Raw genomic sequence first — 23,201 nt, 5'->3', positions numbered from 1 at the left:
AAAAAAAATGACTTGGCCAGTTTCAGCAGGGAATCAGGGTGGGTGGATTATGAAGGGGCAGTGGATATAGGATAGAGTTTCATGGTTTCTTTAAAGGTGGTCCTCCCTCCCTCAACACACACAGACTCCTGGTGGCCTGTTGTGCAGGATGAATAACATTCCAGTGTCGGGCTGATACAGGAATGAAATGAGCAGAGAGAAAGAAGACAGGACGGAGGGGTAGAAAGCCCCCTTTCAGCTGAGCTTAGGGCACCCCACTGTAAGTATGGAATAGACGTATCTGACACGACTCCCCAGAAATGCAGTCAATATTGTGCTTGTCTGAGGGAGTTTGTGGTGATGGATCAAAAACCATAATCAGATGCAAAGAATTGCGAGATTGACATCAGTGTTGAGGCAACGTGACATTGACGCCAAGTGTCAGCACTAGTCAAATATCTTTTTGAAATTCCAGCAAAAGGAAATGCAGAAGAGTGTTGCTTTGCTTCACATTTTTGTCATATTGATTTTTTGAAAAATCAAGAGCTGCCGCTATGGGTTAAACCAAGGCCAAGAGTCTTTATACCCACACTCACTGCTGTATGGCTGCACTTGATTATAGCAGTGCTTTTAGTTAAATACTTTACAACATTTTTTACCCAATTTACCAACGTTGTGTCTTAAAGTCCAAAGTCATGTGTTCACCACTGGGTTTTATCATCTGTAACCATGAATGTCTACACAATGTATCACCATCCAGTCATTTCTTAATAATAATCCAAAGCAAAAATGTCAAACTCTTGAATAAACCTCTTTTCATCAACTATGATAGAATGTAGAACAGTTCAATTGCAGTTCCTCCTACAGGTGTTTGGCTGCCGATGTCTAAGCCAAACGATCAAAGGAATAGCAGGCTAATATTGCTATTTATAGAAGCAATGTACTGGTTCAATTGTAAGTGGAGACATTTAATCATCAAATTTATTTGTCTGCAAAGACATCATAAAAGATTGCTGATTGGGTATAAAAAAATGACGACTTTGGCATAAAAAAAAACCTAGCTGGATGACTTGTCCGTAAAACCTTACAGTTATTTATTTTTGGCCAAATACAGGTTGCTCCTAAAATCCTCCCAGCATTGATACACTTTGTATTGACTGGTAAAAGGCCAATTCTATCAACCGAGCGTCTTCTGTTGTCCCCTTGGCATAAACAGGAGGCAATCTCATTAAAAAGACTGCGCTCCGAGTAGGTCTGCAAAATGTCCACATAGTTGGGGTGCGGTACTCTGGAAAGTCAAAAGCAATTACTGACTTCCTCACTTTCATCCGCTCGGAGCAGCGGGCAGAATGGTGTTTGTTGTGGCGTAAGTGGATGAATAGAGTTACACCAGAGTGCAATTAGGACCCAGATCTGGGTCACAAGTTCTGGTGATTCTGTTCTGTGTCTACTAAAGTGTGTCTTACGAGTATGGGAAAGAGAGAAGAAAGGATAGGGCAAAGGGGTTTAGGATGTGAGAAAAGAGTTGTGAGACAAATAGGATAGTAGGTATACGAGCATCTGTGTGTCCCAGCTGCCAAACAAATGTACAATTCTACATTTTCTACAGTGGAACTGGGTGCAGACCCTAGTACTATTTAAACACTTATTGAATCCATTTTGATTCTTGAGGTAAGGCCTATTCCATGTGTATGTGTGTAAGTCCTAATCGTGGAACAGTAAAAGTCATGGCTTGAGGTCTATTTCTCTACTTTGACATTTACTTACTATCCCTGACGTTATGTGGCCGCCTCACTGCGGGAGATCACTGCTTTTAGATTTGGAAAGGTTGCCTGCTGAGTCCAACCCAAACACATTCTGCTGCTCAGCCAAGAGACACTGGGCAAGGTCACTGGACGGCATGCATATGTGTGCTTTCACGCAGCTCCCCCGAAGTGTGTCGAGTGCATGGAAACACACACAGGTCACAGAGTGTCCTCCACTCCCCCTGTGTACTGCAGGTACTCTCTGTTTATGTTCTCATCTGACAGGTAAAACATCCAGCTGACCCCACCCCCTCCTGCCCTCACGCTCTCACACAAGGCCAATCGAACAAGCACTGATGGCACCAACAGGGTGTCAGTGTGCTTCTCTCTCTCTGTGGTCTCCAGTTCACTTAATTAAATCCCATGTGCTTGCAGATTTGCACTTCACACACAATCTTTAATGACTTAATTAGAATTAGTCAGCATTTACTGAAATGAAACTAACACAGTAGCAACAAAGTAGCTTTTTTTTTAAGGTAACTGTCTCAGCATGAAAGTACATGCTGCTGAGTCTTATTACAAAAGTGCTACATTAGTTGAAGTCACTGTTTGTTCAGTGGCTGCCTGCTGAAATTAAAGGATACTTTAATGTAGACAATCAGATTTCTATGGCTGATGGCGATCTTTAGAAATTGGGGCAGCTGACTATGGATGCTTGGCTGAATCCCCCCCCCCCCCACACACACACACATATCATGCCTGAACATTTTTATAATAACAAATAGGTCACCAAAAAAAATCCCAAGTAAACTTTGTTTATAAACATTTGGTGACTTTGTGATATTTATCAAATTTCCTGTAATGTGCTGTACGCTAGGTAATTGCATAGTTATCGATATATTGTATTGATTCAGTCATTACTTTACTTATTATTGTGTAGTGATAAAAACTAGATCCTCATGAAGTAGTAGAGCATGAATTGTTATTCAGTAGACATTAAGATCGAAGTGAACATCACCCTTGGTGCCCAGCTGTCTCATCAGGTTTTAGAATTCATGCTAAGAGTGGACACCATCAGGCCAGCCATGATTTGTCAGCCCGAGAGAGGAGAGTATTGCTCTTTTTTTGTCCAGAGATATACCCCATGAGGATGTTTGCCCAGACCAATCAAAGTTTCATTAAACTCTATTCTATACCAGTCAGAGTGAGGACTGAGGGACACTGCGGCCTGCCAGCTCACTGCACTTCTGCCATACTTTACTCAGCAGGCACCTCTTCCCTATGGTTCAGAACAACAAAATGCCCAATTAAAGATGATTATCTCTGAGCATTTTGTGATGAGTTGGGCTCGGAAGAAACAGGAGGAAGAAGTGTTGGCAACTTGGAGGGCTTCTCACGGTGACCTGATCTATAATGATTCCAAAATGGCTCATAGGATCTTGGCTGGGCTGGTAGCTTTTAACAGTGCACTTGAGGTTGTCTTCTTTCACAGCTGTCTGCGTGGGCTGACACTCGAGTGCATAAAAAGCAACCGCAACAAAACCAGTTTGCAATGAAGCATGGCTTTAGTTCAGTTTCTTTCAATACCGTCTAGTATCATTCACGTTCTTTCACTACTATTGAACTTTTAAATTTTGAGTTTGAAAGTTGGCCCCCGAGCATTCTACCACTCATTCACGGGCTTAGTCTTGCACTCTAATCGATCACTCCAAAACCAGGTCACCGAGGTCTCGACAAGAGAGGCTCTCTCACATTTCAGCCAGCTTTTTCTAAAAGCTGCGAGACAACAAAAAAAAAGCAAGCTCGAAAGCAATTTGCCATGATGACCTCTGACCCCAGTGTGTCAACCATGTTTGGATGAATATTTACCTTAAAATACCAGCAGAGTAAGACTGTCTGGTTCAACAAAGAAACAGACAACCACTGACTGCAAAGGACGCTTCTAGAGTGGTTTAATGTGTTTGCTCTGTGCTTATCCCTGCATTTTTCATCCTTTCAAATTTGCTTGAACAAGACTCCCACCCCTCATGAAACATTTGAGACTGGGATGGTACAACTAAAGGATACTGTAAAGTACCATCAACCATTAAAAAAGTGTCAAAAATAATGTTAGATAGCCAGTCAGAAAGTAATTGCATGCAACAAAACACACCAGACCTTGTTGGTGAAACGACTCTTTGTTCTCGTTCTCATTTTGGTATTGACACATTGAGGAGCGCTGCTAGAAGCAGGACATTTCACACAATAATATGCAGAGCAGGTTTAAACAAAAGATGTTTTGACTGAGATGTCATCTCCTTCAGTAAAAGGAGTCTGAAAGTGATGGTGATGCAGCAGTGAATCTCTTTTACTCCCTGTGTTCATAAATAGTACTGTCACTATGTTCCTCACAGAGAGTACCTCATTATATACAGATAGTGTTTGCAAATATATTTAAAAGGTTGTCATGTAAAGGGAAATGATCTCATAGAGAGTAATCTGGAGTGATATATCACTCAAGGAATTTAGGATGGCACAAATCATTTGTGTCACGTGGAAATTACATTTACAACAACTTTGTGAAGGTACTGGTGAGAAAACAATGATGGCGTTGTGAATCATCTGAACTGCCTCATTTTTTTAAGTTCCCCCGCTTCCCCTCAATCATTCTCCCAGTCTCTCATTTATACGCATGAATTTTTAGTGGACATTGATGGACATGGTTGTTTGTACATACACACACCTGCCTTCTGTTCCAAGTGCTAGAGCTTTTTGTACGGCCCCTCCCCCTCCTGTCCCACCCAGCCTCTAATTGAGCTTTGAGTAGAGTCCAGGTGGAACCCATTTCAATTCCCTGTGGTCGTGACCACTGTGGTTGCGTTTGACACGGTCATACCTCTCATTTCCAGACCATTTACAACACAATCTTGCCGCCAGTGATTCTCATGCAACGATCATTATGCCACCCAGACACACCACAGCAATTTCTGGTCAAAAAGACTAACACGCAGACATGCAGGACCAGATGGGAGACAGAATTAACGGTGTAATCAAGTCTGTGCTGAGTGCATGCACATAATGCACACATTACAAACATGCATCACGTTTTTCTAGGCAGCGCATGTTTTCAGATTTCATTATATTCTGTGCACTTGGCTCAGCATCACATAATGATATTGAAATGCATGCGTCATTGGGATCAGTGATATTGACATTGGAATTTGCTGTACCCCCTTATTCAGAGGCTGAGCTGAAATTGCTGTCATTGTTTGTTTGTTTGTTTGTTTGTTTGTGTGTGTGTGTGTGTGTCGTATGTGACTGTTTTCTCCCTTCTCAAATCTGGCAGAGAATGAAGTGTCTATTGGAAAATTATGCAAATGCTTTTTGAGGAAACACAAAATTAAGGAAAGTGGACACCTGCAAATGTCAATTACAAATAAAAAAGCAAATACAAATGTTCCGTGCAGTTGACCTCTGAACATGGCTCGCTTGAGCTCAGGCTGTGCTGAAAAATGATAGCAGTAATTAGAAAACTGGCGTGCTTCATCTTTGTTTCACTTGTGAAAAGGTGTGGCCTGTATTGTGTTTCCTCATAAGCCTGGCACCTGAGAGGCAGAATCCTGTGTAGTTCGTGTTCTGTATTGTAGTAACGGCATTGCAGAATAATGAATATTTTGTGTGTGTACTATTTCCATAGTGATAGACACACCTGTGCATCTGCCCTGACCATATGTTGCTCCTTTTGAAAAACCAACCAAAAGCAGTTTGTATTAGATGGTCATGCCATATACATTTGTTTATTTTTGTTTAGCAACTACACAAAATAAAAACAAGTTATGCATTTCTACCAATGAACCAAATGTGCTTTAATACTATACCTTTGATGCTTAGACTGGACAGCGTGATACCACTGGTTGTAAAAAGAAATCGGCAAGGAAGCCTCTCAGTCATTTTTGCATCCTATTATAACTTTCTTGGTTTACAGAGCCTAGATAAATATCAGAGTCTGTATCTACAAATGTCAAACAAATGTTTGTTTGTCGATAGGCTAATGTCAGCTAACGTCTGGCAAAACCAATATACAGCTCATTATTGGTGCATCCCTAACCAGTCCTAAGCTTGTTTACATGCTTTCACTGATGCTGTTGCACAGCTAGCTGCTCCAGGCTGCATTTAGATAAAGTGCTTTAATTGATGCAGGAATTTATATATATATATATATATATATATATATATATATATATATGTATGTATGTATGTATGTATGTGTGTGTGTATATATGTATGTATGTGTGTCTGTGTGTATGTATGTGTGTATATATATGTGTGTGTGTATATATGTATATATGTATGTGTGTATATATGTATATATGTATGTATGTATATATATATATATATATATATATATATACACAAGATTATTTTTAAACTGTAGTGTAGTTAACTGTTTTTTGCACTAAACAAAGTTTACGTTACGGCTCCTACGATCTGTTTCATTCGAGACCAGCTGATCAGCCACGAAGACCTACATTTATTACCATAATGCTAACATGAAATAAAGAGATTTGAAAATATCTTTAGCAGTCTATCATACCCCATAAACCTGTCAGTAATATCAACACATATTCTAAGAAAAAAAAAAACTGCTCTTCACTGCAATACATCAACAGCATATTGATGCGGTTGTCAGAAAATAAATCCATACAGTGCGTGGAGGTCACAGTGTGTCGATCCATACGCCCGTCTGTTTCATTTGTTTTCTCACAATAGACATTATGAGTATTGTTACAAGGAGAATGATGCAAATTAGTCTCCTCTTGTCATGTGCTGCACTGGCTTTTTTTTTTTTTTTTTTTTTTTTTTGCTCACACCCCAAAATCATGCCTGGCCTCATAATGACTTGCAGTGTTTGTGGGCACAGCATGTTGATTTCCCCTGGAAGGTGATTAATGGCCAACAGGTAACGTTGTCATGGTATCCTGCCCACCTGAGCCTCTATAGCAACAGCGTTTTGAATTGAATGCCCTCACTTCACAATTCACGACCTTCAAATATAAGCTTAAATCCCCTCTCCCTCGTGTCTGCATGTCTGTCCTTTACTGTATTCATCTGTGAATCAATTGTATCCATCTTGCTGATTTTCCTTTTCTGCCTGTCCTCCCACCCCGTCATCCTCACCCCTCAGTCTTTTACATTCCTTCCTTCCTCAGTTTTTGATCATCCATCTCTATCTCTTCCCTGGCTTGCCTATAACTCCGCCTCTTTCTTTCCGTCTGCCTTTGTATACAATCCATTTTGTGCTGCATTAGGCAAGATATGCTGAAAGAAAGAAAGAAAGAAAAAAGAAGATATGGGGAGAGGCGAGTGTCTGAGCTTTGCATTATAATGGAGGCAGATTTCCCCTGCCTTTTAAATCTTTCTGTATTTATTCACCACGCTGAACAAGCCAATGTGCTGCATCATAGTTTGTCTGTGTAGAGCTAAATATTTGTAACAGTAATTTATTTTATTTTTTTTACAGCTGTCCTAGTGTGTACAAGTCATTTCCTCTAATGGACTGTGTTTCTATTGTCTTGTAGTTTTGAGGTGTCGTGTGTGTCGGGATGGTTGCAGTGCCTTTGTGTGCTTGGAGGGGAGGAGGGCCTGTCCCATTATTTAACCCGAGCCATCAGTCACACTCAACAAGCCTATCATATAGAACCATTCAGCGACTGTGCAGGCTAAAGTTAGCGCTATTATCTGCCTGTCACTGGCTAGCTGTGTTGGGGTCCCTTGTGAAAAACCAATTGTATGAGTGAATGCCTTGCTGCTCGCGTTGTCAAGCTCCTGGGATGCACACAGTGCTTTTAAAAGAGCACTCTTTTCTGTTTACCTTCAGTGTTCCACACCTTTCAGCTCACATTATAAGAGTGTGATTTGGACTTTTTTTTTGGCTGTTTTTGAATCGCACAGTTGACTGCTCAATTTTATACCACCAACAAAGTTTGGCACCCAGATTATGTGTTGAAAAAATACATTTTAATTCTGAAAGGAAGGAAGATCATCTCACTTTTAATAGTCTCATTTCATCTCCTAAGATTTCCAAGTGAGTGCTTTTAAATCAAACTGTATGCAGACATTGGGCCTGATTAATATTTATTTTATAGGATTTTTTGCATGAGCACACTCTCTGTCTCATAAAAAAAAATAAAATACCAGGCCCTCCCCACTGGTATGATAAGCATCTGGACATGGAATAGTTTAAAGACTGAGACATGGTACTTAACACACAATCCCACTTCATTACATATCGTTACGTGGGAGGGCTCCAAGCAGGCGTGACGGGTAATATCGTTCTTAGTTTGCCCCCATCAGATAACACGCAGGATCCCGTTTCATTTTGTTGCAATGGCATTGTGTGGAACACCTCTGGAATAATGAAAATCATATTCGGTTACCTCAGGTCAGGAAGTGACAGATGGCGAGATGCCCTCAGGTGGTGATGTGCATCAGTGCGATGCTATCTCACCATTCACATTAGCAGGGTGCTGAATGTGGAGAAATCCATATCAATTACCAAAATGATTTCAAATGAAAGTATGTGGGCAAATGCTGCCCACAAAGTGGAGATATATGAGCATGCACACAGGAATTGGAACGAAACCCCTCGAGATGACAACTTTATATGTGTCACCAAAACAGTTAGTCCATGCATTGATTAGTAGATTGATAGAGAAATAACTATTTTAGTAACATTCCTTGTTCAGCTTCTTAATTGTCAGTATTTGCTGCTTTTCTTTGTTTTATGTGATTGTAAACTTCATTTTTATTGGTTGTATTGTGGCCAATGTCACAAATCAATAAGCTGGGATCCTTTCTGGCACTGCTGGATTCACATGATTTCTTGCATCACTGTGGTGAAATGCATTCACTTGGTAGTCAAATAATTCACTGGGTCAAGTACAAACATTCACTTACAGTTGTTCATTTTATTTACAAATGATTTCTCAAATGGATTTCCACAGAGTGTGTGTTTGATTTAGGCTGATATATATTGTAGTTAAATGTTTTCTCTATAATGCCCTCCTCAGCAACAAGAACCACACTATATGCCTGTTGTATTGTACCTTAAAATGCATAAGCATGTGGCATAATGAGAAAAAAAAATACAATGAATCCAGATTTAGGCATTACTGCATATGTGACGCCTCATTGAAAACAGTAAACATGTCTAAAATATCCTCGTTTATTTCAAAATGGCTTTATTGGTTGTTTTCTCGCATGAACAGGGTTTAGTGGTGCTGTTTAACTCAATTGTAAACCGGTCGTTGTTTATTTAAATATGGAAAGTATATGTAAAGAGCATGTAAAACAGCTCTATTGTTCAAGCTCTCATGGATCGCGTTAGAGAAGCCAAACACAATTATTGGTCAGGAAACAAAAAGGTTTACATAAAAAATAAAATGTTAAGTAAAGCAGCTTAATTAAACTGAGAATAGTAAGACACAGTTAATACGGCAGTATAGTTTAAAAAGTCTGGCTATAGAATTTATTTGTGCTTCCTTTCTTGGAATTTCTAATTTCAGGTGTTAGATAATTGACAAAACCAAGTCACACAGCATGCTTAATTACAGCCTAACACGTTTCGTTCTCACCCAATATCATGGCACTTTGATCACACTCTCCTGGTAATCTATGTCATAATAGCAGGAAGTAAATAACCCAGGTCTTTTTTTAGAGTTTTTTTTTGACAACTCAATTTTACATTATCTGCAAACATTTGCATCACCTCAGAACCCACGGAAAGGTGTTTTATTATTGTAAAAGTTGTCTCATATGATTAACCAATGTATAATTTCAGGAAAATGTATATGGCACATGTATGAAAACAATCCAGTGTGTTTATCCACAGTAGCTCCATGCCTATAGTCTTGAATCAAGCTAATTACCTCCATTTCCATTTCTTTACCTCTCATTTGTCTTTTCCTCTGAGTCACACGATTGCCCCTAGACGGCATATTTCCCCCTCATCAACTCTCTTACTGTCTATATCACCCAGTTTTGCTTTAACTACACAGAAAAGTCAATTAATTAAAACAGTCAGGTTTCATCTGGGCCCGCTGGCACATGCATGATTACTAAAATAACAAAAACAACAACATCGCTGATTAAAAAAGTTGGTTCGCAGGAAACTGCAGGGCAGTAATGAAGAAGTCTCCTTGATGTGGCTGAGAACAGACGCTGCCATTGCTGCTAGTGCTCCTAAATGTTGGCCAGCTTATCTTAGGGAGTTATCCTAAATCCCCCCTCCCCCCCGAACAAGTACCCTTGAAAAGTCAGCACCATAATGTACCGTAAGGCTCCTTCTAGAATACAAGACGAGTTGGCAGTGCTGGACTACCGTTTTTTTGTTTTTTTTTACCATCTTCTTCTTCTTCTTCTTTTCTTCTTCCTTTTTTTCCATTGAACTGGGTCCAACCCCTTCTCATAAATATGCATTTTATGATGTGTTCCTTTGGTGCTTGATAGCAGTTCCTGTACCTAAGCCCACATGTTTTTTGAGAGCAAATTAACAACTGTGATAGTGAAGTGTTTTTCATTTTATGTGATAATTTGCAAGTAACACCTGTGCACGTAGTTGCTGCTTTATCGGTTGTGCTGTGAGATATGGTACACACGCACACACGCACACATCCACGCAAATGCGTCTACAAATTTTCATTGTCTCCTGTTACTTCAGCAGCCTCCATCTCCAGTTAGGGTGCAAACATGGCAAATAAAAACATTTGCCATCAATCATCCAGGAAATTCAGTGAGGTTCAGTAAGTGGTTAAAGTTTTGTTGGCCATACACTGTTTATACAATTTAGATAAAATTTCCCATATGAACAGTATGTGTGAATATATTTTGGAAATAATGTCTTTTTCATCAATGGAGTCACAAGTAATTTAGATCTCTAGCAGCTGTCTAAGCCTTTTGTTTACTTTTATTTATTTTGGCATTTACTCACAAGGCTACATCTACACATGCTTTTGTTCCATTTAGTTGCTGTGCCATTTTGAAATACCTGCCATAATATAGAGATAATGAACTGAACTATGTCTGCACAAGAATGAAAGATGTGATTCAAAAGAGTTGTTGGATCTCCAGTTTTGTCCAGTCATTCATTCATTCATTCATTCATTGTCTTCCGCTTTATCCTCCACATGAGTCCATGAGACAGGCCGGCAGTCCATCGCAGAGCCAACACACACATGAACAACCATACACTCCCACATTCACACCTACAGGCAACTTAGAGTACATGTTTCTGAATTGTGGAAGGAAACTGGAGGACACGCCCCACACACAGGGAGAAAATACAAAGTCCATGTTCAGACTGGGTTTGCACACCTGGGTCTACGCCGCCATGTAACCCACATGGCTAATAAAAACAGACATTTAACTTCCTTATATGACCCACATTGTCTGATTATATAGAGTGACAGATAGCCATCCTGTATTCCTCTTAAAATCCATCAATATCTCCTCAAAAATCTGATTAATCTAATCCAGGATTTTCAAAGTCGGATTAAGATCTAGATTAAGAGATGGGAAATGTTCCAAAGCAGCTCATATGTACGGGGATGGATGGAAGTGCAAGGTGGAGGTTTGTGAACATAAGTGTGGTTATGATTTGAGATTTCCGTGTCAATCATTTACATTTACATCAATTCGTGTGCCTTCACTTGAACATGATAATCTCTCTGCAATATTAAACGCTGCATGGATGCCTTACGCACAAGGATCATGCTTGTGTAGAGGATGGCAGCACTATGTGCTCTCTTTGGCTGACATGTTCAGAGATTATATATCTGCAGCAGATCATGGCTGATGGTGGATAATGAATAAAAGGGTTCAGGTGACCTCAGCCATAAAGCTGACTTGCCCTTAATATCATGACATGGCTTTGATGAGGATGGAGGTGGAAATCTCATCAGTATATAAATAATGAAACCTTTTATCCTCCTCCTCACGTTGTTTTTCAACTGTAATACCTCTGTGATGTGGAGTTGCAAACTTTCACGCAATATTTTAGTGAGTATTTACACACCACTAGTGTTAATTTCACAGCAATCACAAGCCAACACCATGTAAATCACTTTGGATTTTTGCCACTTGCTTTATGTTAACCAGAAATTGTTTAGCGATGACTTCATTTGGCGTCAGGAGTTGACGGATGACAGCAGACGCATGAGCTCAGTGGAGGTCAGGGGCAACTCTGGCTCATTCATCTCTGTATGTGCTTAGCCATTTTGTTAACTTGGAACTTTGGAGAGAAGCCTGTGAGCACAGTAGTCATCCTTTTAACAGGTGTAAAAAGTCAAACTGTGAAGTTGTGCCACATGCCCACAGGAAAGGGAAAACACTGCCGCGCTTCTTGTGTCAATTACCACGAGGCCTCGCATGAAAACACACAAGGTCTGGGCGACATATGTGATACACAACATATACTCCATACACACTCGCAGTAGTCCGCCAAAGCCCTAAGCGCGGTGTGCGCGCTTCATCACTCCCTCCTCGTCTCTCTGTGGGAGTGATTGGTTGGGAGGGTGGGGGAGGTAACACCTCAATGAGCAAACAACAACAGAATATTCAAAAATACATTTTGTGTTTCACACGGACTTAGTGTTTGGTTGATCACACCCGGTATGAGTTCAGCTGACTGGAGATTGAACAACTTGCACTGTGTCACTTGATGACAACTTGAAAGCCACAGTACCATAAGGCCTGTGCATAAGGATGATAAAACCATGGTGCTTCCATCTGTTGTGTTTCTTCTGGGGGAAAATAAAACACTTTTTTTTTTTTGCTGCTGTAACAGAAATGAAGAATGATCTCTTCAATTAATATAATAGTATTAATGTATCATGTACATTTTTTTTCCCCTCATGTTTATTCACAGATCTTGGAAGGCACCAGAGCAACAGGACTTGGTTTCGTGTGAAGAGTGGAACAGTGGAGGGAACCGTGTCATAAAGGAAGCAGCGGATTCGGGCGTTCGCCACGAAAACACCGAGCACTGAACTCACCTGGGAACTTCAGCAGGGGGCGGTAAGAGGAGGAGGCCATGTGGACCGCACGCCTGCTTGTTCTTGCCAGCCTCTTTGCACCAGCCGCTCTGGGTAAGTGTGGCTCATTAGAGCACGCGTGTGTTGTGTTGGTGTGGATGTGCACATTCTCTGTGACTGGCCTGGTTTGGTGCTGCATCAGAATTCCATCCTTTTGCTACTCGAGTGCCAGCTTCTGTCAGCCGACTGCAATTAAGGCCTCTAACTTTGTTTGTCTCATTTTCTGCAGTCCATCTAGCCCCTCTCTCTAATTAGCAGTTTTTATTTTACTCCCAAAGCCACTCGAAACGTTTTTCTTCAGTTTTCTTCTTACTTTCTCAGATTTTTCCATCTATTTATAAACCTGCCCCTCTTTCTCCTGTCTCTGTCTCCGTCTCCAGATCTCCTGACAATAGGAAATGAACTGAAATTACTTTCAAAGAATCATTAACATTGTAGGTCTCTGTTTAGGATAGTGGAAATCACAGCAAGGGAAAATAGTTATTTTATCATTTCATGCATTAGGGTCCTTAAGATTCATTTGGAAGGTCTTTCATTTTCTCATGTCTCAGTAAACAGAAACTGCTGTAGGTTTTCAGTGTTTTCCCTTGGCCTTCAGTAAATTGTTTCTGAGGCAATTTAAATTAAGTCATTTAAATTTAGATTAAAAGAAGTCAACGGCGGTGGTTGGGGTGTTTGTGTATGTGTATGAATGGGGCAGTTGGTCACGATCAACTAGTTTAGATGTAAGGAGTGTTGGGAGTGGGGCAATGGCCTATAAAATGTTAATTTGATATGGCTCAAACCATTAATAAGAGGTTTGAATCTAATTGAATTGTTTGCTGCGATATCGACGGGATTGCTAGTGGCGTCTGCACTCGCCATCTGGTGCTAATGAAAGCACACTTCTCCAGCATTGTTAAGTTTGCATTAATGGTTAATTAAAAAAAGAGATCATCAGGCAACTATATGTAGTGCTTTTCTTTTTATAGAGTCCTGTTGGATTGATCAGGGGCTGAGGGATTATACAGCAGCAGATTTGCTCCTAATCCTGTGCTGACTGATTGTTCAGAAATCCTGCCTTCTGCTATGTTTTTTTTTTTGGACATTTTCTTGTGAACACAACAGTGTCACAACCTTTTCAAACAGACAGATAAACACTCCCACCAACCTTTATGGTAGTTCAAGCTACACGCTTACCTTGATTGTACCTATATTGTGTACATTTTCCACTGAAAGATTGCCAAGATATTTACACCATTTCATTAATACACCATTTTTACTGTCAAACCATGATGATTGATTTCTATTCCAGTTATAAAGCAGGTGTTTCCTTACTATATCAACTAACATGATATAATGCCACTTCTTGGTATAATTTCTTTGAGAGAGATAGTATCCTGGTATTTGCGTCATCATTGTCAGGGCTTGTGTGTGTGTGTGTGTTAAAAGTGACTTACATGCAAACATATCCATGCACAATGTAGCCTTTGAGTGGTCAGTGCTATTGCTTCTTATTGGTTTAACCTTGAGACCTTGTATTTGATCAATGTTCACTCTAGAGTGCTGCCTTCGACACAGGTGCCACTTGCTCGACATGTAATCATCTCTCGACCCATGTCTCTGAGAGCCTGTTAGCCTTGGTTTCAGACGTTATTCTGAAGAAGAGTACACAGTCTTTAACTAGAAAATCTATTGTTCACAAACACCATAGGAACAAAAAACATTGAAACGTGTCCTAGGATTAGAAAGACGCTTATCGATGCTCCATTAGATGGACAAACACTAACTGTAGCACTAGCAGCCAATTAGAAAGTGTTGGGGGTGGATGTGAAGTGCTTTATAGAGGATGGACATCTGAGAAATGCAGCTAAAATGTGTACGTAGTAGACGCCCTGTGACACTTTATTTAAATGTAGCAAGTTTTTTTTTTTTTTTTTTCCCAATTTACGAGAAATGTACAATTCACATCATTACACTATTACTTTTTCCAGACCTTTCTTAGTTTCCTGGATTAGAGACTGCATTCTCCTACTTTCCAAACTGCAATCGGCTGTAGTTTATGTCAGTTTGGTATGTAGAGGTAAAGGAGAGAATGCCAATCATCAATCTCTAAAAGGTGGAAAATGGTCATATGCAGTGCATGCATGATTTGTCATGAATGAGTTAAACATACAAAAGCACCTGCACAAGACCATTAAATCATCATCCTACGATTTTTAACCCCTACCTTAATATTCAGTCAGTCATTTGCCCCAAAGGAATTGGTTATGTCAAGCTGACAAACCCACTAGTTGCTGTGGGCGTTTTTTTATGCTATGATTAATGCCCTCAAGAAATTGTCTTTAACCATGTCGGGTCTGTTTTAGCACCAGATTAAGAAAATGACATCACAAAATAAATTTGTCAGATTTATGAAGAAAAGGCAAACATTTAACACCCAACCCTGGTGTTCTAAGCCGACGTGGCCAGATGTTCACGGTGAATTGTTCTGCAGCTGGGGGAGCTTTCCTGGGAATAGTTTCCACAATGTCATTGTGCATATTTCTCCCTGAGAATGTTGGAAACACGTACTCCCGGGGATGCTGGCCTACTTTGGGATCTGTAGTCCCTTTGGTCTATATACGGTCAGGCACAGGCTTGCACACACGTGCATGGATGAATGGAGCCAAACACAAGGGACTAGCGCGGTTTCTCTTGACACACACGCCGAGTTTAACATGTAATCATCACAACATACTGTTGGTGCAGAAAATGCACATACCACTCAGCTAAGAGCCTGCAATTGAAGCTGCACATCATCTTGCCCTTTCTTGTCTTTATTTGCATGTCAACAGAAACCAAACTGTCTGACACTTTACACTCGTCAGAAGAAAATAGAAGACACTTTCTGGACAAGCAGCACAGCAGTGGGATTAAAATGGAATGATGGAATGCAGCTTAAGGAGAGATGGGGATGCTCATGGGTGGAGTTGAGTGTATTTGCTTTATGTGGTGGTGTGTGGACTTGTATGTTGTTGTTTTTTTGTGGATGTGTTTGTGCATCAAACGTGTATAGTTGCAAAGTCTTGGGAGATTAATAAAAAGGTCCATCACAGATGCTGTCATGGGTCGGAAAAACAAGTAAAATGCATCCATGTCACATTGTTTTGGGAACAGTGAATAATAATGCGGGATGAAATGCCCCAAACACTCTGGCCATGCATGAGCAACACATTAATCATGCATTTCTGTGCATTTCTGTAAAACGCTCAAGGATTTCGTGTTCATTCCACTTAATACCACCCCATGGAATCAGAAACATAGCTGCTATAATGGATGGCAGCTCATGGACCAATCTTAGAGATGAATATTTTTCATGGTCAGATTCTAGTGCATATATCAAGCCTGGAAGCAGATATTGTCCTGTTTGGGGGGGTGGGGTACATAATGAGGGATGGATGAGACAGCGAGGCAGATGTGTGCCAGATGCATCTGTTCAGTGTGTGTGTATTTGTAAGCGCTCTGTGTTGTAGCTCTCAATGTCATGTCAATGGCAATTCCGCAGGAGAAGGACACAGAGTAAAAGAAAACAACACAAAAACAATCTCTTTTTTTGTTTTTTTTTATCTAGCTCATAAACCTGCACTGTCTTACACACTTTACACGACGCAGACTCCAACATGCATTTTACAAACACCCGCCGAGACCAATATGCTAAGTTTAGCTATATCAATTCAAACAAGAGCATTAAACTCTCACGTCATTCTCATTGTTCCCGTAGCTGATCCACTTAATTAATCTCCTTGTGCCAGGGCACCGACTCCATCCGCCAAGGCATCCTTGGATTTGCCTAATTTGCTTAATTAATTAAACAAATGATTTATTTGAGCTCATATTTCAAAGCGGGGGAAAGTTCTCTGTCAAGCCTACTGAGGCATGTACTGTTTTGTTGTTACTGTGAGATGCCTCTCGAAGCATTAAAAGTAAGTGGGCTTTGGAGTGGGCGGATGTCAATCACTCATTTACAGCAGCATAATGCACTGATAGATACAGTAGTTGAACGAAAAGCAAATTCAGCATGCATTTAAATGTGACAATAAATTAGGCAAGCGGTGTCTGTTGTGTGTTTTCCCGGTGTGGGAAAAAAGGGATGATCCCTGTAACTGAAGTTTATTCTGAGGGATATAGTTTACTGACTGTAGGATTAATCTCACTGAGAAGAAAACAGCTCTTCTTTATTAAGGCGTAATATGAGTGGGTGGAAGGATTTAAGTCACAGAAGTGGGCCAAGAACAATGGGAAAACTTTGTAGTGTGATGCATTGTTCACCGATCTCAGCCACAACCACCTGACATATACGTATTACATGCTGATTTGTGATTAAACATGTAATCTTCAGTATTCACTCTTATAGATTTATACTCCCCAATGCAACAGTGAAGATATAGTTAGGTTAAATATATTTATTTATTGCATTTCTTTTTTTATAAAATTGGCATTGAACAAAAAGCAATTATAAAATGTTTAAATTTCTTTACGATTTGCTAATTGCATCGTCTCAAATTGCAATTTTAAATTGAAAACGATTTGTCGTTTACGACAAAAGTACTGAGTCACAAAATCAATAAAACAATGGTAAATTTTGTTCAGAACATCGGGCTAATTGAAATTTGACCTGATGCAATCAGAACAAAAAAATAAGAAACGGGACTGTTTCAGTGTTGTTAAGCTTGATATGTTTCTGGGGACCATGCTTGTCTGCACAGTGTGTCTTGGGAATCTGTCCAATAACTGCTAGTAGACCAGCTGACTGCGATATCACTGACACCATGCTTAAAAAGTTGTTACTTCTAGCCTCATTACCACAAGATGAGGTGTCCGCATATGGAAATGTATTTGAAAACATGCACAACTCGAACTTTCAATGTGTTGCACATGTTGGTGCAATAACTGTCAAAGCAAGGCCACACTAACAGTGGCATTAGTAGGTCTCTGATGCATGGTCACTGTATCTGATCCGTGGTGGCAGGAAAATATAAAGTCTGGGGACAATAAGACAACAGAGATGTGGTCCATTTTATAAATAAAGAAACAAAGAAGTATCACCTTTAAACACTGAAGCAGCCTTTCCATTTGCAGTCCACAGGTATAACTTATGAGGAGAAAGGTATTCCCAGAAATGTATAGTTTTATTTGCAATTCAATTTTCACGTAGAAGCTTGATCACTTTAAAAAAAAAAAAAAAAAAAAAGTTTTAATGGTATTCCTAAAATGCCTGCAGTATAATTCATTTATTTGCCTCTTATTTTTTCTGTGATTATGGTTTTCCAATATGCCCCTTTGGGCTTCCTGGAAATAGATAATAGTGTTGCAGTTATGGAAAGAAATTACTTCATTTTTGTACCATACCCTAAGGGTGGCCTCCAAAGCTGTCATTTGGATGCCAGCTTATTCCAGAGCTCCTTTGTGAATGTTTTGTGTGCTTTTGGCAGGTCTCTTTTTGTTAGGACATGTGGCCTCATTTGAATAAAATGGTTAGATTTCAATTTTGAAGCCAATGAAGTTAGTTTAAGATAAAGTTTTCTTATTTATTCACTTTCCCTACTCGCTTCCACGGTAGCCTCCGAAAGATTTTGTGTGGCATTTGGCACAGAGCACCAAAAATCTCCTTCTCTTTTTATGTTCTTCTATAATGAGTGGAAAATCAATACCTGCTTGATGTGGGGAATAAAGAAATGGCCTTTGCTGCCCAAGGCATCCAGAGTGAATGCTTGACATTGCCAAATTGCTGTCAGAACTCGCATCCTGAGAGGAATGAATGACAGCAACATTACGAATGGCAGGCTGGGGTTAAATACCTCTGCATGTTTTATAGGTGTCTGTACTCGGACCTGTGTACGTCTTCCAAATAAATGAATTACTGTACTGACTCGCCGTCCACTCAGCCTGGTCGCACAGCCATAATTTGGTAAGCGCTGAATGATGCCATTTAAAGTGGACTTGCAGCTGACCGAGTGGTGTTTAATGAGGACAGATATTGACAGCAAGGTCAAGTGGCAGTGGATGTTCGTTTACATTAGGCTGAATAATGTGCATGTGTGTGCAGAAGGCATGCATGTGTTTGTGGTGTCTGCAGGGCAGAGAGAGAATTGCTAAGTAAGTAACCCTGCACACCAGCTCGCAGGGCAGAAGCGGTGGGCGTGCGGCACCGCAGAGATTCCGACATTGCACAGCAGCAGGGGTCAGGCTGTAATTTCGGGGTGTGGGTGGAATGTGAGAGGCGCGAAGGGCAAACAGAAACCACACAGAGAGACAATGCAGCAACCTATGCTTTACTCAATTTGTGAAATTAATTACTTTTTTCCTTCCTGAGCCACAGTGTGGAATCTATTCCAGCAGCATATGCTTTTTATCCCCGGCTTGTAAAATAAATACAACATCTCCACCTACATGCAGCTGTTTGGATATGTGGCATATTTGAATTCTGATGACACGGAGAAGCTGCGGTGCATGGATTATGTCTCCTGATGGTCGGCGCTACGGTGTTATTACGGTGTATATGCAAATCTGACAGCTTTATAATCATGGGTGAGGCTACAATGATCTGAGTGAAGCATCTTGATGCTGTCTGTATCCACACCCACATAATGAATTGTTACTGCAGCAGCACATGACTATAATACCTGCCTCCAGGGCTTTGCTATATGCTTTTGCCAATTATTTAGATGAGATGCCCTGCTCTTAAACAACATTCTACTTCTAACATACATTGATATTTTTACACTTTCTTTGTGTTTGTGTGGGTGGTTGAAGGGATTATCAACGTCACAACGTACTAATGGAAACATAGTCCAGCCCAGGTCAGGTATAAACATTTCACAGTTTGATTCAGCAAACATTGGCATTGATGTTTTAATCCCTTCCAAAATAAATCAATTATTCACTGAAATAAAACAATAAAAATGTCCCCAAAACATCAGGATGTATGTATTTGTTTTAAAAATGTTTGGCTTGTCCATACAAAATTGACCTCACTTCTAGCATGTTTAAGCGGAGAAGCTTTAAAATTGGCTCAGAGTTAGATGAGATGATCAGTGCAACTCTCTTTTCCATACACTTAATATCCACTGTTGGAAAAATGAGCCATCACTGAACATTTTCCTGGTCAATTAATGGTTCCAGTCAATAGTGTTAGATCTTCTTCAATAGCACGTGGTTCAAAGTTCTGAACTTGTGTTCCCAAATAGAGGCAAATGACAGCTGGCATCTTCCAATTATGTGCCTGACAACAGGTGACACCTGCTTGTTTTGCAACTCTTTCCTACTCTTTTCCTATATATATATATATATATATATATAGTTCTATGGTTGTTGTGTCTTCAGCTGTAAGACGTAGCTTAATAGCCACACCATAGCAAATAGTGAATATGTGCTTAGATTGTCCCAGCTCAGATACACTGGGACTTTCTGTTGATAAGAAAGTCAACGTATTGACACACTGACACCAGACCAAGAACATAATATTTACTTTTTTTTATTTAGCAGTACAGGAGCATTGCAACTGTTGGCTCTTTGCTTACATTTTCAAATAGTCAGGAAATGTTGATTATAGTCTTTTAGTGTTTTTTGCCTGCGGTATTGTCAGTGTTGTTCAGTAAATGGGACATTAAAGCACTGATAAAGGTGCCTTTTCTCTCACAACAAAGACACTAACTAAAAACACAAAGAGCAACATGATTAATTAGTTACCGCTGCTTATTTTATTTATTTATTTTTCTTACTCAGCATAGACGTCGGGGAGAGTTTTAATGTGTTTATACGCAAAGACTCAATAATAAAGTTCACCAGTGATACAGCAGGCCAATTAAGGGCAAGATGGTGTGTGACCTGCTCTCTCTTCCCCTCAGCTCTGTCATTAAATAAACCAAGCATGCACAGTAACTGGTGAGTTTGCCACAGCAAATCAATATGTAGTATTGTAAAGTCTGCATTTGGAAACAAAAGCATGGGGGATCAAATGATGCTGTGGCACAGATTAGCCCATGAGACCTTGAGGATAAGAAAAGAGGGAGCGAGCAATAGAGAGGTGGTGGTGGTGGTGGTGGTGTGGGGAGGAGGGCCGATACTGGAGATGGCCCTCACTATGGCCCAGTGGCCTCGTAGGGGAATTCAATACAGCCATTGACAAAAGAAGGCCTCCATTGTTGAGAAACCAGTCTCCTTTGGGAAGCTGTTCCATTTCCTTATTAATTGTGTTCTCATTAAAATAAAAGGAAGGACAGCAAGGGGAATGAGTAGCACAAGACTAATGGTAGCTCTTCAGCGTGGCCTCCTCATTTGGAAGGATGCCACGGTCAAGCAGGTTCCAGTTCCCTGCACGGGATGGAAAATACACTACGTATTTTATGCACTGCATGTACAGTACACACACAGAAACACACACACACACACACACGTCCGTCCTCCCTCCCTCCCTCCCTTTATCTTCGGTCTCTCATGTCCTCCCACACACAAGAACACAAATCTTCCTTACTGCCCCCCTCCCCCCACCACATCCTCTGCAGATGTACAGCATCAAGACTGGGGGTCAGAGCTTGGCCACCACAGCTGTCAGCCAAGGGAGGAGTCATCAGTTTGCACCATGGATCACTGATATCCTGACCACATACTCTCCCCATGACCCTCTGTTTAAAGAATAATTTTGTTTTATTAGAGCTGAGGTCATATTTTAGTAGTTTTTATTGGTTATAATAACTTTGTGGCTGCCTGCGTAACTGTTAAGATCGCAGAACACATCAGATTCAGCAGGATTTGAACACGCTCATTATTGAAAGTGCTTTATTCAGACATAAAACTAAGAACGAGTGCCTCCAAAATGTTTATAATAATTCTTAATTGCGCCAGAAAACTGTTTATGGAGGATCAATGTCACGTCAAAATGGCGGTTTATAAACAATGATGCCATCATACTTTCCGATTCTATAACTAAAATAAATGACGGACATAACTATGATAAATGACCTGAGCTGCAATAAACAAATTTAGAGTTACATTCTACTTCAGGGTCCTGTCATACTAAATCTAATGTGGCATGATATGACATCACTATAACTGGAAAACCCGATGAGCTGTTTAACTGATAATGACATTACTGAAATGATCAGTCACATTTCTGTGAATAGGCCACAATGAATCACATTTCTGCTTCTTCACACTCCCTGACCTCTGTTTGTTTATTGTATTTAAAAAATGTGGCTCTGTGAATGCAATTTCCAAGCCTTTTCTCATTTCCGCCGTCCTCCTACAATTGTCTCTGTATTTAGTTTGGCCTAACTCTGCAAAGCATTCCTTAGAATAGGATTCAAACAGCAGAGAGTCCAGTCTGCAATATACCACTGACATCTCTAAGAGTGTCCTCCCATAAAAACAACCTCACAGGTCGCCTTTGTGAGCAGCTTATTATGATCTGTAGTTACATTTTATTGTTAGGCAACCTTCAGCGGCTGCAGTAATTATGACTGGAGCAAAAAGGTGGCAGTGTGATGACATAGTATGTACTGTAGAGAGACAAAGTCACAGACGGGAGGAGGCCTTGATGAATCGACGGAACACGGGATTGATCGCTTCCCATCTTTTTTTTATCCATGACTATTTATTACTTACCCTCAAATAGCAACCCATGAGTCGTATCAGTAGAGAGGCATAAATAACTTATGTGGTTGTTTAGGTGTGGGGACTTGCAAAACACAGAAGCCAGTACATTAAAATATGAATGTGTAGTATGGTCTTGGTCATTCTTCTTATGACCATCCCCCTACACACACACTTCTCTGCTTAATTTGTTTTTCTTCACCCCTATCGATAAACAACCTTCTCCAAAATTCAAATTCTGACAAATTCTAGTGTATGTGTTGCTTATGTTTTTAGCCAAACCGGTCGTCCGGTCGTAGCACCCCGCGACATGAACTGTGGTGTTCTGCTGAGATTCGGAACACCACAGTGAAGATGTCGTGGGGGTAGAAGGGTAGAAGTCATAACTCTCACAGACATCTCCCTATGCCCGAGACCCAACAAAAGACCAACTGTGTCAAATGAGAAAAACTGCAGGTGCACATTCCCCAGTGGTAAAACTCCCTGTTGCCTCCCTCTCTCCCACACAGTAACACTTGCAAGTGCGCACACTCACACATGCACACACTATGCATCTGTGATCACTGGCCCCTCATCTGTGGCGAGGGAGGAGGAGGAGGAGGAGGAGGAGGGGGAGGGTGGGTGCGTTAGAAGATCCTTTTTCACCCTGATAATGCACTTCTTTTTCTGCTACGAGATGGACCGAGGAAAGGGTTGAAACTGAAGTGATGGAGTAAGCGTTGTCATTCCACAGCAGGAGGCAGCATCCAGCAATATGGCACACCATTTGTTATAGAGCCACTGCAGATGTTTCTCA

At 40.5% G+C, this 23,201-nt stretch overlaps 1 protein-coding gene across 20 annotated transcripts in view; it reads left to right on the top strand.

The window, feature by feature from the left end:
- The window catches only part of LOC131456295 (adhesion G protein-coupled receptor L3-like), a 200,830-nt gene that overhangs the window by 46,971 nt on the left and 130,658 nt on the right, over nt 1-23,201 (top strand). For all 20 annotated transcript variants that reach the window (XM_058624522.1, XM_058624503.1, XM_058624506.1 and 17 more), the window contains exon 3: nt 12,628-12,847. In XM_058624522.1, the coding sequence (XP_058480505.1) occupies nt 12,793-12,847 (55 nt within the window). In that variant the 5' untranslated portion in view covers nt 12,628-12,792. The remainder of the gene's footprint in view (nt 1-12,627; nt 12,848-23,201) is intronic.

The sequence above is a fragment of the Solea solea genome, chromosome 3, assembly GCF_958295425.1.
Source record: "Solea solea chromosome 3, fSolSol10.1, whole genome shotgun sequence".
Lineage (NCBI taxonomy): Eukaryota > Metazoa > Chordata > Actinopteri > Pleuronectiformes > Soleidae > Solea > Solea solea.
The sequence above is the reverse complement of the archived record's forward strand: the minus strand, read 5'-3'. Positions and strand labels throughout refer to the sequence as shown.